General features: G+C 38.7%; 1 protein-coding gene across 1 annotated transcript in view; it reads left to right on the top strand.

Moving 5' to 3' along the window:
* The first annotated feature begins 5,080 nt into the window (after window positions 1–5,080).
* Secisbp2l (SECIS binding protein 2 like) overlaps window positions 5,081–13,491 on the top strand; it is a 49,955-nt gene continuing 41,544 nt past the window's right edge. The window contains exons 1-2 of the mRNA XM_020160573.2: window positions 5,081–5,295; window positions 13,296–13,474. Of these exons, the coding sequence (XP_020016162.1) occupies window positions 5,272–5,295; window positions 13,296–13,474 (203 nt within the window). The 5' untranslated portion in view covers window positions 5,081–5,271. The remainder of the gene's footprint in view (window positions 5,296–13,295; window positions 13,475–13,491) is intronic.

The raw sequence follows: 13,491 nt of genomic DNA, 5'->3' as shown, positions 1-13,491 counted from the left end.
ATTTTCTTAATCCATTTGTCAGTGGTGGGGCATTTTGGCTGTTTCCATAACTTGGCTATTGTGAATAGTGCCGCAATAAACATGGATGTGCAGGTGCCTCTGGAGTAACAGTCTTTTGGGTATATCCCCAAGAGTGGTATTGCTGGATCAAATGGTAGATCAATGTCCAGCTTTTTAAGTAGTCTCCAAATTTTTTTCCAGAGTGGTTGTACTAGTCTACATTCCCACCAACAGTGTAAGAGGGTTCCTTTTTCCCCGCACAATGGCCAGTTTTATGACTGCAGGAACACCTAGGAACTAACAATGCTGAGAAGTTGTTGTTGCATTATTTTAAACTTCTAAAGTTTGACTACTAAAATTCTTAATAAAATTATAATAATGATCCAACTGTTAAATAAACACAGATTTGTTTTATATCCTAGAAGTACTAATTTTAACAATTGGCCCTTCTCCATTCAGACAAAATATGAAGTCAATAAACCTTTTCAAAATCCTCCAAATGACTTTTTGACTAAAAATTGAATTCAAACTCCTTATCATAGTCTACAAATTCTTGCATGAGCTGGCTTACTCTGGCTTCCAGTTCCATCCATTGTTCTCTGTGCCCTCCCCTTCCCCCTCATTTTTATTCACTGTGGTCTCTCCTTTCTTTCTCCAGTACATTTTCCTCTTTCTGGTCCTTTGCTTTGTCTTTCCCCTCCCCTTTTTTTTTTGTTGTTGTTGTTGTTATTGTACTCAGGGCCTCATGCTTGTAGGCACACGCTCTACCACTTGAGCCCCTCCGCCATCCACCAGCCCTGTTTGTGTTGAGTATTTTTGAGATGGGGTCTCAGGAACTACTTGCCTGTGCCAGTCTTAAACTGAGAGCCTCCTGATCTCTGCCTCCTGAGTAGTCAGGATTATAGTGTAAACCACTGGCATCTGGTTTCCCTCCTTTTTATACTACTTAAATCTCAAACCAGATTATCACCTCATCAGAAGTCAAGTCATCTAAAGCACTCCACCTCCCTCTACATCTGCAGTTATCACGTTAGCATGTTTCATTTCCTTATCTGAAATTATATTTTCTTATATACTCATTGTCTGTCTACCAGAATTGTCAGTTCTATGAGTGTAGGAACTTTGTCTTGTTCACGATTGTATCCTCACTACTTAGACCAGTACCTAGCGTGTAAAGGGTGTTCAAAAACCCTTAAATGAACATGAATATGATATTTAATAAGAATGCTCTTAGTTTTAAGCAGGTCAAAGGACCAGGTGTTTAAGCCAGGTGTTAATCTGCCATGTAAGGTAAACTAAGAAATTATGGCTGGGCCATATGCATCACTCACCTCCAGCCCTTGGTGTGGTGGGGTGGACATGATGACTCATAAGGAGTATTGCTTTGGAGCTCCCTGATACTTACGTGCCCCCCTCCACATACACTCCCCACACAGGAAAAAGGAGATTCCTCTCCTTACCTCAAGCTATGTGATAGGAGCTTTCAGGGAAGCACTTGGAGAACTTGATACTTGTCTCCTCGAGTCTAGGGAATGCAGGACTGGGATCTGATATTTTGCTGAGAAAACCAAAGACAGAGAAGAGAGAAGTACGTGGGCAAGGGGAGAAATGTTGGGGATAAGATGCACCTTTACTTACTGTAGATATATACAAATTTTTCATTGGGGGAAAGTGTACTGAAGTCTGCAGTTAACATTGATATGCACGAAAAAATAAGACTAACTGATGGAGTGGATAAAGGGAAGGAAGGATGGATAGCCATATGATAAAGAAGGGTAGCAAAATGACCCGAGGGATTGGTGGGAGGCAATTCTGCCTGAAGCCATTTTAACAGGGATTCCAGCTAAAGAGGATGTCTGTCTGAGCCTCAAAGGGATCGAAGAGAGGGGAGAACCCTCAGAAGACTGAGTGTTAAGGTCATAGTGGCTGTCCTAATCTTCCATTTCCCTCTCACTACCCAAAAAATCTGGAGGAATTTAAAAGTTTAATCAGAGAGCGGTTAAGGAAAAGGAGATACAAACATAAAAAAGTAGAAAACAAAACAGAGGTAGACCATGCCACATTCCCCACTGCAGACTTTCATTCTGAAGCAGAACTGAGCAGGGTGAAAAGGAAAAGCTTTGATTTGTAATGAAGTGTGTATGACCTTCGTTAGATTTCACCCCGGGGGGAAAAAAAAAGAAATAGTCTTCAGTGAATTTAAAGAGGCAGTGCAGTAAAAAATAATTTTCTGCTAGTATCCTATTGATTCCTGCTCATCCAAAAAGAGGCAGGTGCCTAACACAGTCACAACCCGGAATGAAAGAATCCTGATTTAATGTTAAATCATGTGATGATGTATTCACTGTGTATTTATTGAGTGCTTGCTACATACTAGGCATTGGTACAGAGACTGAACATACGACAGTGGGTAAGACAAACATTTGACGTAAGTAGAGAACTTTAAAGTCATGAGGGTAATGGTAATATTCTATGTCTTGATGGAAATTTGGGTTACACAGGTGCATGTGTTTAAAACTAGACTTGGTGACAGCTTTTGTCCTTTTGATGTAAAATGTACACATGATGACATGTACATACCTTAAATATATATATTTTTTGCTGACTTTTAACAAGTGTGCGCTCAGCATAACTGCCTTCCTTCAATGTCAGCAGTAACCGTGCTTCCTCCTTCACTGAGAGCAAAAGCCAGAAGACTAGCATTGCTTGAACTCTCTGCACCAAACATAAATTTATTTTTTCTTCCTTTCGTTGTTACAGTGAATATGTCCTCCCTACTTCCACAGGAGGCCAATTTCTTCCTCTAGTTTTTGTATCCTCTTCCCTCCAAACTTCTCAGAGGACTTGCTCTGTGGCATCCAAATATGTGAGGTTTTTGTTTGTTTGTTTTGTTTTGTTTTTTGGTGGTACTGGGGTTTGAACTCAGGGCCTTGCCCTGCTAGGCAGGTGCTCTACCACTTGCTTGAGCCATTCCACCAGCCCACCATTTCCTCTTCTTGAAACAACTTTCCCTGCTTCTTCTCATTTACCCATCACAGCTCCTACTCCAGATCTTTGCTTAGATGCTGTTTCTTCAGCTATGCCTGTTCAGACTTTATATCCTTAAACTATCAAACTTCCCTTTTTACAACACTCGTCTTACTTGTAATTACTTGCTGTATGTGTATCTTGCCAACAAGACAAACATAGACTTTGCTCTCACAGTGTCACATTGACGGCTGTACATTCAGCGCATAGCATACTACCTGGCACAATAAATACTTGTTGCTGAATGAAATAACTTGCATTTATTTGTATCATCTATAAAATATGTATTTCTAAATGTCTTCATTTTCTCCATAGTTTTAACTTTTTCTAACGGCAATTGCCATCACTTTTAAATAAGAAAGGGATCATGACATTTTGTTCCTGTAATTCTTATAATTTCTTAAGCTTCTGTTTTCATATTTTACATCAATTATCTTACACATAGAGGATTCTCAATGAGAACAATTTCAGACATAAAACCCTATAATGGGGTGGGCAGAGTGGCTCAAGTGGTAGAGCACCTGCCTAGATGCGTGAGGCCCTGAGTTCAAATCCAGTACCACCAAAAAAATAACAAAAAACAAAAACCCTATAGTGTGGAAAGATCTTTGGAGATCCCATATTTAAATTTCTTCCTAAAATTCTTCAGAAGAGAAAAAAACCTACAGCACGTTTACTACTGCATTGTGTTTTTACTCATATGAGGGTATCTTATGGCTAGAGACCACTAGAGGGAAGACAACTTGAAAATTAGAATTCACGTTATCTTTCCGTTGTGAAGGAGAATGATCATCTGTTAGTTTACATAACTACACTGTATAAATAGATTCACTTTTTTAGCAACCATAAATTCATTCAGCATTCACTGAATCTTGACAAAGTTTGTAATAGATACCAAGGTCCTAGCATTACATTAATCACGTTTGCAACATTCATAAATACATGTACGACTTAAACACAGGTGAATACAGAAGAATAAAACCAGACAATGAGAGATCTCTGTGTGCAAGTATACCAGTCTCTCCTTACAAGTTGTTTCTGCTGCCAGCCTTCACCAGTCTCAGTGACACAATGTAGCTCCTTTCAGGGGGCCAAAATACAGTATTAACAGGAGTACATTTAGGGACTTCACAGATCAGCCTCATCTTAGAGACTTGTTCAACTAAAACAGGATTAACAATGTAGACTAACTGAAGGGGTAATTCCAATCTTTATTGACCTCTCTGAAGTATGACATTGCAAATTTCTTTAAATCACTTTCATTTTTCCAGCTATGGACCTCAAAGTGTCCCACACAGCTGCCACCTCTACCTTCTTTCTTCACTTAAGTGTAATTTAGTTTATCCATTTATAGTTCTTTCTCACCCTGGAGCTGACCGTGCAAGAACACTTCAGGGGTGTGTGTGTGTGTGTGTGTGTGTGTGTGTGTGTGTGTGTGTGTTGGAGACCTTTGCTAACAGAAATTAACTACCTGTTGGGTGGTGTGAAAGTACACTTAGGGTTCTGAGATGGGACAAATCAGCCTGGCATTGGCCCTGGAGGTGGACCTAGACCAGAACAATCAATCAATTAGTAAGTATTTGTGGGGCTAACAAGACTTCTTTCCTATGGCTACTCTGCGTGTGCATTTTTTTTTTGGGGGGGACACAAGATCCCATTATTTTCATTCCTTTACTCTCAAGACTCCTTTTATGGGGTAACACGAGGAAGGCTCACATATACAGCGAGCAGCCCAACGCTCTCCCAACGTCACTAAGAGGTGGTTTTGGGTCCTGACGAGGTCTCTGAGGCCCCTGAAGGCTGGAGTAATCCCAGTGTCCTGGGTCCCAAGTGTCCAACGGTGCTGTAGTTGGGCAGTCCAGGGAGCAGTATGGCTTTATTGCAGGCACCAAGCGCCGGCATCCCACGTGGCCTCGCTGGGCCTGCATCATTCCGCCAGCCGGTGCGCAGGCTCCGCCCCCGATCCTCCCCCAGCCTCCCTGCCCCCCACCCCCCGTCCGCGCGCCTCCACTTCCGGCTCCGCCTCCCGCGCTTTTGGGCATCGCCGGCTTCCGTCCCAGATGATCCCTCCCCGGGGCCACCGCCGCCGCCTCCTCCTCCCGGAGCTGCAGTCGCCTCCTCTGCCAGTGGCGTAGCCGACGGGGCGCCGCAGAGCCGGGCTGGACGCGAGCGGGGGGCCATGGAGAAAGCGGCCCGAGGCGCCCCGCACAGCGACTAGAGCAGGCCGGCTGCGCTGCGGGCGCCATGGACCGAGCGCCTGCGGACCAGGTACTCGGCCCTGCCGGGGATCCGGGGGTCGGGGTGGGGGGCCGTCTCCGGGGGTCACCGGGACCTCGCGGTCCAGGACGCGGTTCCAAGCCTGGGGCCCCGACGGCTGCAGGCCCCCGATACCCCCCGCCCGCCTGCGCCCCTCTATTGCTCCAGCTGGGACTTGGGGGACCCCCCCACTCACGTCACCTCGCCTCAGCTCCTGCGCTCCAAGTTGTCTGGGGACCCCTGTTCCCCCAGTGCCTGTCGGTTCTGGGGCGCGCGTTCCAGGTCCGCTCTGGGCCCTTGGAGAGCCCGGTGTACTTGAGCGAAGTGTTGTTTTTGCAATAATGCCGTAAGGAGGAGATAACCACGCTTTCCCTCGTCTTCCTATTCAGCTATTTTGCAAAAATTATCGTTAGTTTTTCTTTTTTTTAAAGGAAGCTTGCATGTTAAGGAGCAGCTCCTTTCCCAGCTCGTTTTAATATTTACAAAATAGTCCCATTTGTGTTCTGTTTTAAAATTGCATCAGATTTTTGATCGGTTCTGGGAGGTGGGGATGACAATAGAAAAATAATCTAAAATCATAGTTTTCATTCTTTCCCCCACCCCCTCGCCTGTATTTTCCAGTGTTAAGGTCACCACGAAACGAATTGATTTGATGGAGTCTTTTAATTTTGTTTACTCTCCATTCCTCTCTTCCAAGGCCTCGCCCTGGGATGAATTAAGCAGATAGTTGAAGGAAGAAAAAAGGCTAGTGATTTGCCTGTTAATTTTACAAATAGATAATTAGCACCTGAATAAAAACACAGGATTTCCCCCAAATTCCCGCATCTGTCTAGACTGTTGTTAGAGCCAGTTTGGGTTTTGAAAGTGGACGCTTAGTAGTCAAAACACAGCTTCCTACTCGTGTATATTTGTTTTACACGAGTGGTTTTTGTTTTATTTTGTTTTGCTTTCTTTCATTCTTTTTTTTAAAGTTAGGGTCGCTTGTCTTGTTGCCCAGGCTGACCTGAAACTCCTGTGCTCAAGTGATCCTCCTGCCTCAAGCCTCCCATAGTAGCTGAGACTACAGGCAGGCCTCATGTGCTCTGCAACATACACAGCTTTAATTTTAAAAAGAGACTAAAATGTAAAAAGCTTTATGTGACTACAACTCTGAAAACACTAATCAGTTTTAGAAAACAGCATGTGATGAATTACCAAAGCAGAATTGATGTGGGGGCATCTTGGCAAATACACACAGAACTTCCTGTGATCCAAAGAGTTCTTCTATATCCAATTTAATTTAAGAATTGTTTTTGAAGGTATTTATCAGAAACAACGGAGATTTCAAAACTAGACAAATGAATAGGAAATTCCCTTCAACTATTTCCTTGTTATGTGTGTCACTAATGAAAGGGTCCTTCACTAAGATGCTCAAACTATAAACAGTAATGCTACCATGTGTATACTTAAGGTTCCTTTCATCCAGGAGGAGATGTAATTAACTATTTAGATGGTAACTTTTAGCATAGCTGTTTCTGTTGCATTTATCTAAAGAGCAAGTGTTATAAGCAAATTCTTTAGAGTCTCTTCCTCCCAAAGTTCACAACCTATTAAAACCTTGTGGAAATTTAAGAGCTAGAGAAAAGCCATGAAAAAGATTTTCATTTGAAGTTTGTTTCCTCTCAACCTTACCCTAAATGGGAGGATAATCTGAAATTACATTATGTTCCCATATTCTCTGAAAACAGATGTAGAAAAGTGATGTGTCTGCCTACTTCATGGATTAGGCAGTTAATTCTGGGGACTCTTACTGGCCTGGAAGGAGTGCACTTCATCTTATTTATGCCTTTTTTTAGCGGGGAGGGGGTGGGTGGGGTGAGGGGGGTAGGGGGGGAGGAGAGGAAGAAGAGATTGAACTGGGGGCCTGGTGCTTGCTGGCAGGTACTCTACCACTTGAGCCACAGCCTTTTTTTGCTTTAGTCTTTTTTCAGATAGGGTCTTAGTTTTTGCCCGGGGCTGACCTCAGACCATGATCCTTCCAGATGTCTGCCTATCCAGTAGCCGGGATTACAGGCATGTGTAACCACGCCCTCGCTCTGGTCCATCATTTAAAAAAGGCTAAGCACCATTGCCTTACTTGGAGTGGAGGGGACTGAGATTTCTCAAATTTGTGGAATTCTTGGTTCTTTGCACTGTACCATACAGTAATGATTTGGCTTTTCCAAGTATTTGGAATATGCTTTTATAGTTGTACTGAAATGAACTCATAGGTGAAAGTCATTATAAGGTATATGTGGCATGTGCTGAATTTCCTTATGTTTTGTGTTTTTTCCTTTTAAACCCATGTTGGCTTATGTTTAAAATTTCTGGAAATGCCTACAGCATTAACCATTGTAGCAGTTAGCAATTTGCAGGAATTTGACTTTTAAACAATACTACTTATTACAGACTTTTGCATTTCATCTTAGCCTAATTAAATCCTTGAAGTACTGTACAAGGGTAACTTTTTTAAAAAAGGTAAACATTTTGGAGCCGAAGCCATTCATGTTGCTGTTCTTACAAACTACCTATTTGTATTTGTACTATTTTCAGTTTTTTTCTTTATTCATTTATTCATATGTGCATACATTGTTTGGGCCATTTCTACCCCCTGCTCCCTAGCCCCTCCCTCTCCCCACCACCCCCCCTGGCTTCCTGCTGAATCTGTCCTGCCCTTTTCTACAATTTTGTGGAAGAGTAAATCTTTTTATGCAAAGGTAAATTTTACTTATGTTGATCAGATTATAAAAATAAGGATGGGAATACAGTGCTAGGTGGATAATATTAATCACAATAGTGATGATTTGAAGGAATGTTATAACCAGAAGAGAATCTCTTTTAGCGAGATTATTAAATCAAAACTTGTGGCTTAATTTTAACTACCAGAGTTAGATGTTGTAAGAACTTGATACAGTGCATTTCTTTTCCTGAAAAACAAAGCAAAACAGGGTGTGTAAGGGGATGTGAAGAATAAACTATGGGATTCATTTTGTTGCTAAAGTTTTAGTGTCTCTCTTTTTAGGAAGTTTAGGACAGTGTTTTGATATTTTAAAATAAACAGTGAGCTTAGAAGTGACAACACTTGAGATTCACAGCCTCTTGTATTATCACAGTAATTTAAATGTTGGCTTAATTTTAACTTTAAGTAAAATTAAATTAACTCGTAAGTACATTAAAATTAACTCTGAATACGTTAACTTTAGATAAGTTTTTTAAAAAAAATTTGCAAACTGTTGGTTCTTAGGCTCTTTAATTCTTAGAAAAACAAACTTTTAACAAATACATGTGATTTCATGGAGGGTTGTTCACCAAGGAGAATACAAAATAGTTTGACTTACAGTTTGTTCTTTAAAAACCTAATAAAGTTCAAATAAAATAACAGCACTACAAACTAAACAAGTAGTCATTCCTCCATACCTATAGGTTCTGCATTCTTGGATTCAACCAACTGTGCACTGAAAATATTTGAGGGGAAAGTGGGTCTGCACTGAACCATGTACAGGCTGTTTTTCTGTGTTCTAACAAATACTTACATAGCACTTGCAATGTATTAGTATTAGAAGTATTGTAGAGGTGGTTTGCAGCACACAGGAGGACACGTGTAGGTTAATGCACCATTTTATGTAAGGGGCCTGAACATCCATGGATTCTTACTGTCTATGTTGGGAATCCTGGAACCAACGCCCCCAGATATGGAGGGACAATAATATTTTAAGTAAGTTACTATGAAGGGTTTATTACTCAGGAATACTTACAGTTGGCCTTCATATATGGATATAAATAACCTATCTTATTAGATTTTTTTAAGTAATACTTTTAAAATCAGAAAGTAAATATGTGCTCATTTAGGAAAAAAAACTTGGAAATTTAAAGACATTCTCAAGTCTTAAGGTCAAAGAAGAAATTAAAAAGTAGAATGAGAGGTTATATTAAGTATAAAATATTTTAAGATATTTTAAGGCATAAAAATCACATTTGAAAACTTGAGATAAGGCTCATAAGTTTACTTTGAGGCAAATGCATAGTTATAAATGCTTTCATTGTTAAACAGTTTAAAAGGAAAATGAAATTATCCATCCAAGGCAAAGAAGTTAGGGAAAAACCCCATCAAAGCAAGAGAGAAGATAATAAATGTAAAAACAAAGTAAGTGAATTAGGTCATCTAAAAACTCATATTAAGTCTAGAAAAGTACCATCAGATTTTAACAGGATTAGAGCTGGCCTGTTTTAAGGAAAGGGGCAAAATGAATGTTGAGGGAAGCAAGTGGACAGAGGCTGTGTTAAATGCTTTGATTTTTTTTTTTTTCCTCCAGTATTTTCTGGACTCTTAGAAAACTTTACAGCTAGTTTGTTTTGGCAGCGGGTTGCTTTCAGTATAAGCCAGTGCATTCACGAGACAACACAGCCAGCAGGTATCTGAAGCATTAGCCATTTTTTTTTTCCTTCAGAAGACTTTTATCTGTGGCCACGGGATATAAAATATCTCAATGTTTGATGTATTGTATTTTTACCTTAGCACAGAATATGGAGGGTTTCCATGGTCATATTTTTTTCTGTGGGTGTGTGGTACATACTCTGAAGTTTCACTGTGGGAGAATGTCTCATTATGTTCTACTTCAGTTTTGATTTTAAGTGGGTGTCATTTTTCTGTTGCTTAATCTGGGAAAATTATTTGCATTCTCCTGGAGGCCCTTTCCCTTGAGAAGTTTAGCGTATTCTTTGCTGATGTGTGCTTCTTAAACCGTTGCCATTTCCCTTAAACTGCTCTGGTACAGTATGTGTGCTCAGTGCAGATTTGTTGAACTATATCATTTGTCAGTGATCTAAATACATTTGTCTAATAAGCTCTTTTAAGCTAGGTTTTTATAGTTTTGTGTTCTGATAAATTCATTGGTTTTCTAGACTATTTATTAGTTGACATTTGCTTTAATATATACAAAATTAAAAATAAGTGAAACTGCTTAAGTATTTTTTCAAAGACAGGTTTCTGGAATTACTCTTATTTTTTATTAATTTGGAAAATGCTGAAATAATTTCTGAGAAATAAAGATAATGTTACCATGTAGTTGGATTTCTTTTGAAGCAGATAGTAGTGCAAGAATGATTATACTGTATTCAGTATAGTTTAGACTTAATTCTATGCTTATATTTTCTTTAAAGAGTCAGCTCCTTGCTATGAAATTTCAGGTTCCCTCCCCCCCCACAAAAAAGAAAAAGATTATGGCAGAGGTAGAGAGATGAAAGAAAGCTGGAAATTCGTACTGAGGAGTAACATTGAATAAAGCAGCTTGTCTGATTTTTCCACATTTTGTTGTCTTCTGTGCAAGATATTTTTCTTTGATTTCTACACTAATATTAAATAGTGCCAGAATCTGTTGTTGACATTGTATTACCTCTGTGGACTTTATTATGTGAAATTTTAAGAATTATTTGGAATTTTATTGCTGGTTGGGCCGGAAAACAACAGTGGTGTGTATTTTGCTATATGATCGATAACGAAGTCTTCAAAGTCACAATAAACAACTTTGAAACTGTCAGAACTGTAGCTGTAGGAGAAGTTTGTCAGTCTGTTCCTACTGGTGATGTCTTCTGTTTGTGCAGCTGTCCACCAATGCAGCTCCTTGCTTTTTTGCTAAAAACAAAGGATCATTTCAGGGTTGGGGCGTTTAATTGTTGAACTCTGCTATCTAGAATTGTACTTAAAATAGAAACCAATACAAACCTTACTGTTTATAAAGATATGTGCTTGGTATGTACAGACATTCATTATAAATACTACATGAAACTTTTGAATAGTGGATTGCTTAAATTCATAGATTTTTTTTTTCATTTTTTAAATCTATTATTATTGTACTGGAGGTACATTGTAACATTTACTGAAGTTCTTAAAATATATCATAATTGAATCCCCCCCATCATTCTCCTTTCTCACCTCTCCCTTTCATTAGGTCTCATTTTTATACATGAGTACAAAATATTTCCGCCACATTCACCCTCCTTCACCCTTTCCTTATATCAAGTGAAACTGGGCATAAAAATTTGTTGCAACTTTTACCTGAACAAGAATTTGAACTTGTTACCAAAGTAATTGATGAAGGATTTTTTTTTTTTTTTGAGGGGGCAGGTGCAGGAAAATTGCTATTTTAAGTTATTTATAATTATGTTATTCTTACTCCTTGCTTTACCAAAAAAAAAGTCTAATAGTCCAGATTTATAAAACCCTTCTAGTTCTCATATGTTCAGAAGAACTTCTTGATTTTTAAAAGAAGTCCTAAAAATAACATTTTTAGTGCTGTTAAAATGTGGTTTAAGGTTCCCCTCTTGTGCATGTGTGTAAATGATACAAAGCAGGTTTTCATTATCTGTGCAATATTGTTGGAAGTCAGCTCTTTTCCTAATTGGGGATACATTTGTTATTTTGATATGGTACACGTATATGAATAAGTTTTGAATTCTAATGAGTATCACAGAGAATTACTAACTTATTAGCATTTAAAAGTGGCATTACCTATGTTACATAATTCAAGAAACCAACCTCAGGTCACAGATACTGGGGTTACTACTAACTACTTCAGATTTGGTTAATAGTGCAAGAGTGGATTCCAAAGTTAGATCAGATAGCGAGGAAGGGTATTGACTTAATACTGCTGTGTAGTTCAGGTTTCTTTCCCTACCTGCTAATAAGTATTTTGAATACTTAAAGTGGAATGTTTTATAATATCTTTTCTGAATAAAAAGCTTTATGTTATGCATATTAAGTGTTGTCTTTGGATTTTCATGGATTTGTTACTAACTGCTTCTGTGAGAAGTGATAGCCATGCTTGGGTGGGAGCTTCTGATGAATATCACCCTACTGAGATGATGGGAATACATTCTGGTTAGGACTGCTGCTTTTAAGGTAGTTGTTTCATGTACTTAAAACATTGGCTTGCATTTCACTAACTTGTTTCATTGAAAGAAGTGTTTAGTGTCTTTTTAGATTATAGTACTTTTATTATAATGCTTCTTTTGCAGAATATACCTGTGGGTTTTTTATAGTTCAAAAATTCAAATTTGTTGTTTAATACGTCATACAGAAAACTGTGAAACCAATGTACGGTTTGATAAATCCTTACAAGGTAAACACTTTTTAAGTTTCACCCCAACAGAATATCAGGTACCCTAGAAGTTCTTGAGGTGCCACCTCCTAGTTTCAGGTCCCTCTTTCCTAAGTAATTTCTATTCTGACATTTGTTGATCTTATTTACTTTTCTTTATTAATTTTGTCACTCATATGTGCATCTGTAGATACTATAGTCTTAAAAATTTTTTAAACTATTTATAGATTTATTATAAGATAAGACATAAAGGATGCTAAAATGGAGTGCGTATTATGGATTACATTGGTTTGCTCAAATGTCTACTGGGAAACTGGAGTTCTCATTCTTTTCTCTAGTTTAAGTGTGAACCAGAATTTTTTTCTCTCTTACATTAAGTATTTTTTGATTCATCTTAGACATTTTCCTTCCTTTTATTTTAAGAATACTAATCTAATTTCCTGAAATTGACAGAAATAGACTATTTTTTAAACTATTCAAACAAATGTAATTATTCTTCAGAACTCTGTTTAATGATTTTTCCCCCTAACAAAATTAGTTAAAAACGCATTGTTTTGTCTGAAGAGAAGAGCTAGATTTCTTTCTACCACTTTATTTTTAGATGTTGAAGTATGACTTCCCTTGTGCGCTTGATTGTTTTAACAGCTTTGATTACATAAGAAATTATTTCATTGAAATATAGTAACCTTTGATAAATTTTTCCTTACTTCATTAATGACTTTGTCTAATAACTTCATTTACATTCAGTTATTTTTAATTGCTCTTCCTTTTGTGTATTTTGCAAATACTGAGAAGAAACCTAATTACCGTTTGTGAAGATTGGCTCTTGTGTTTGTAAAGTGTGAGTTTGTATGGTTTGCTCACTCGTTACTCATGCCTTCCACTTTCTCTTTGAAGAACATTAAGCTTTCAGCTGAAGTAGAGCCATTTATTCCCCAGAAGAAGAACCCAGACCCGTTTATGATCCCAATGGCCCTCCCAGGTGATAATGGAAGTGTCTCTGGAGCAGAACCAACTCCAATCCCCAGCTACCTGATTACTTGTTACCCATTTGTTCAGGAAAACCAGTCCAATAGGTAACTTCTTTATTATT

Source organism: Castor canadensis, chromosome 2, assembly GCF_047511655.1.
Source record: "Castor canadensis chromosome 2, mCasCan1.hap1v2, whole genome shotgun sequence".
NCBI lineage: Eukaryota > Metazoa > Chordata > Mammalia > Rodentia > Castoridae > Castor > Castor canadensis.
The sequence above is the reverse complement of the archived record's forward strand: the minus strand, read 5'-3'. Positions and strand labels throughout refer to the sequence as shown.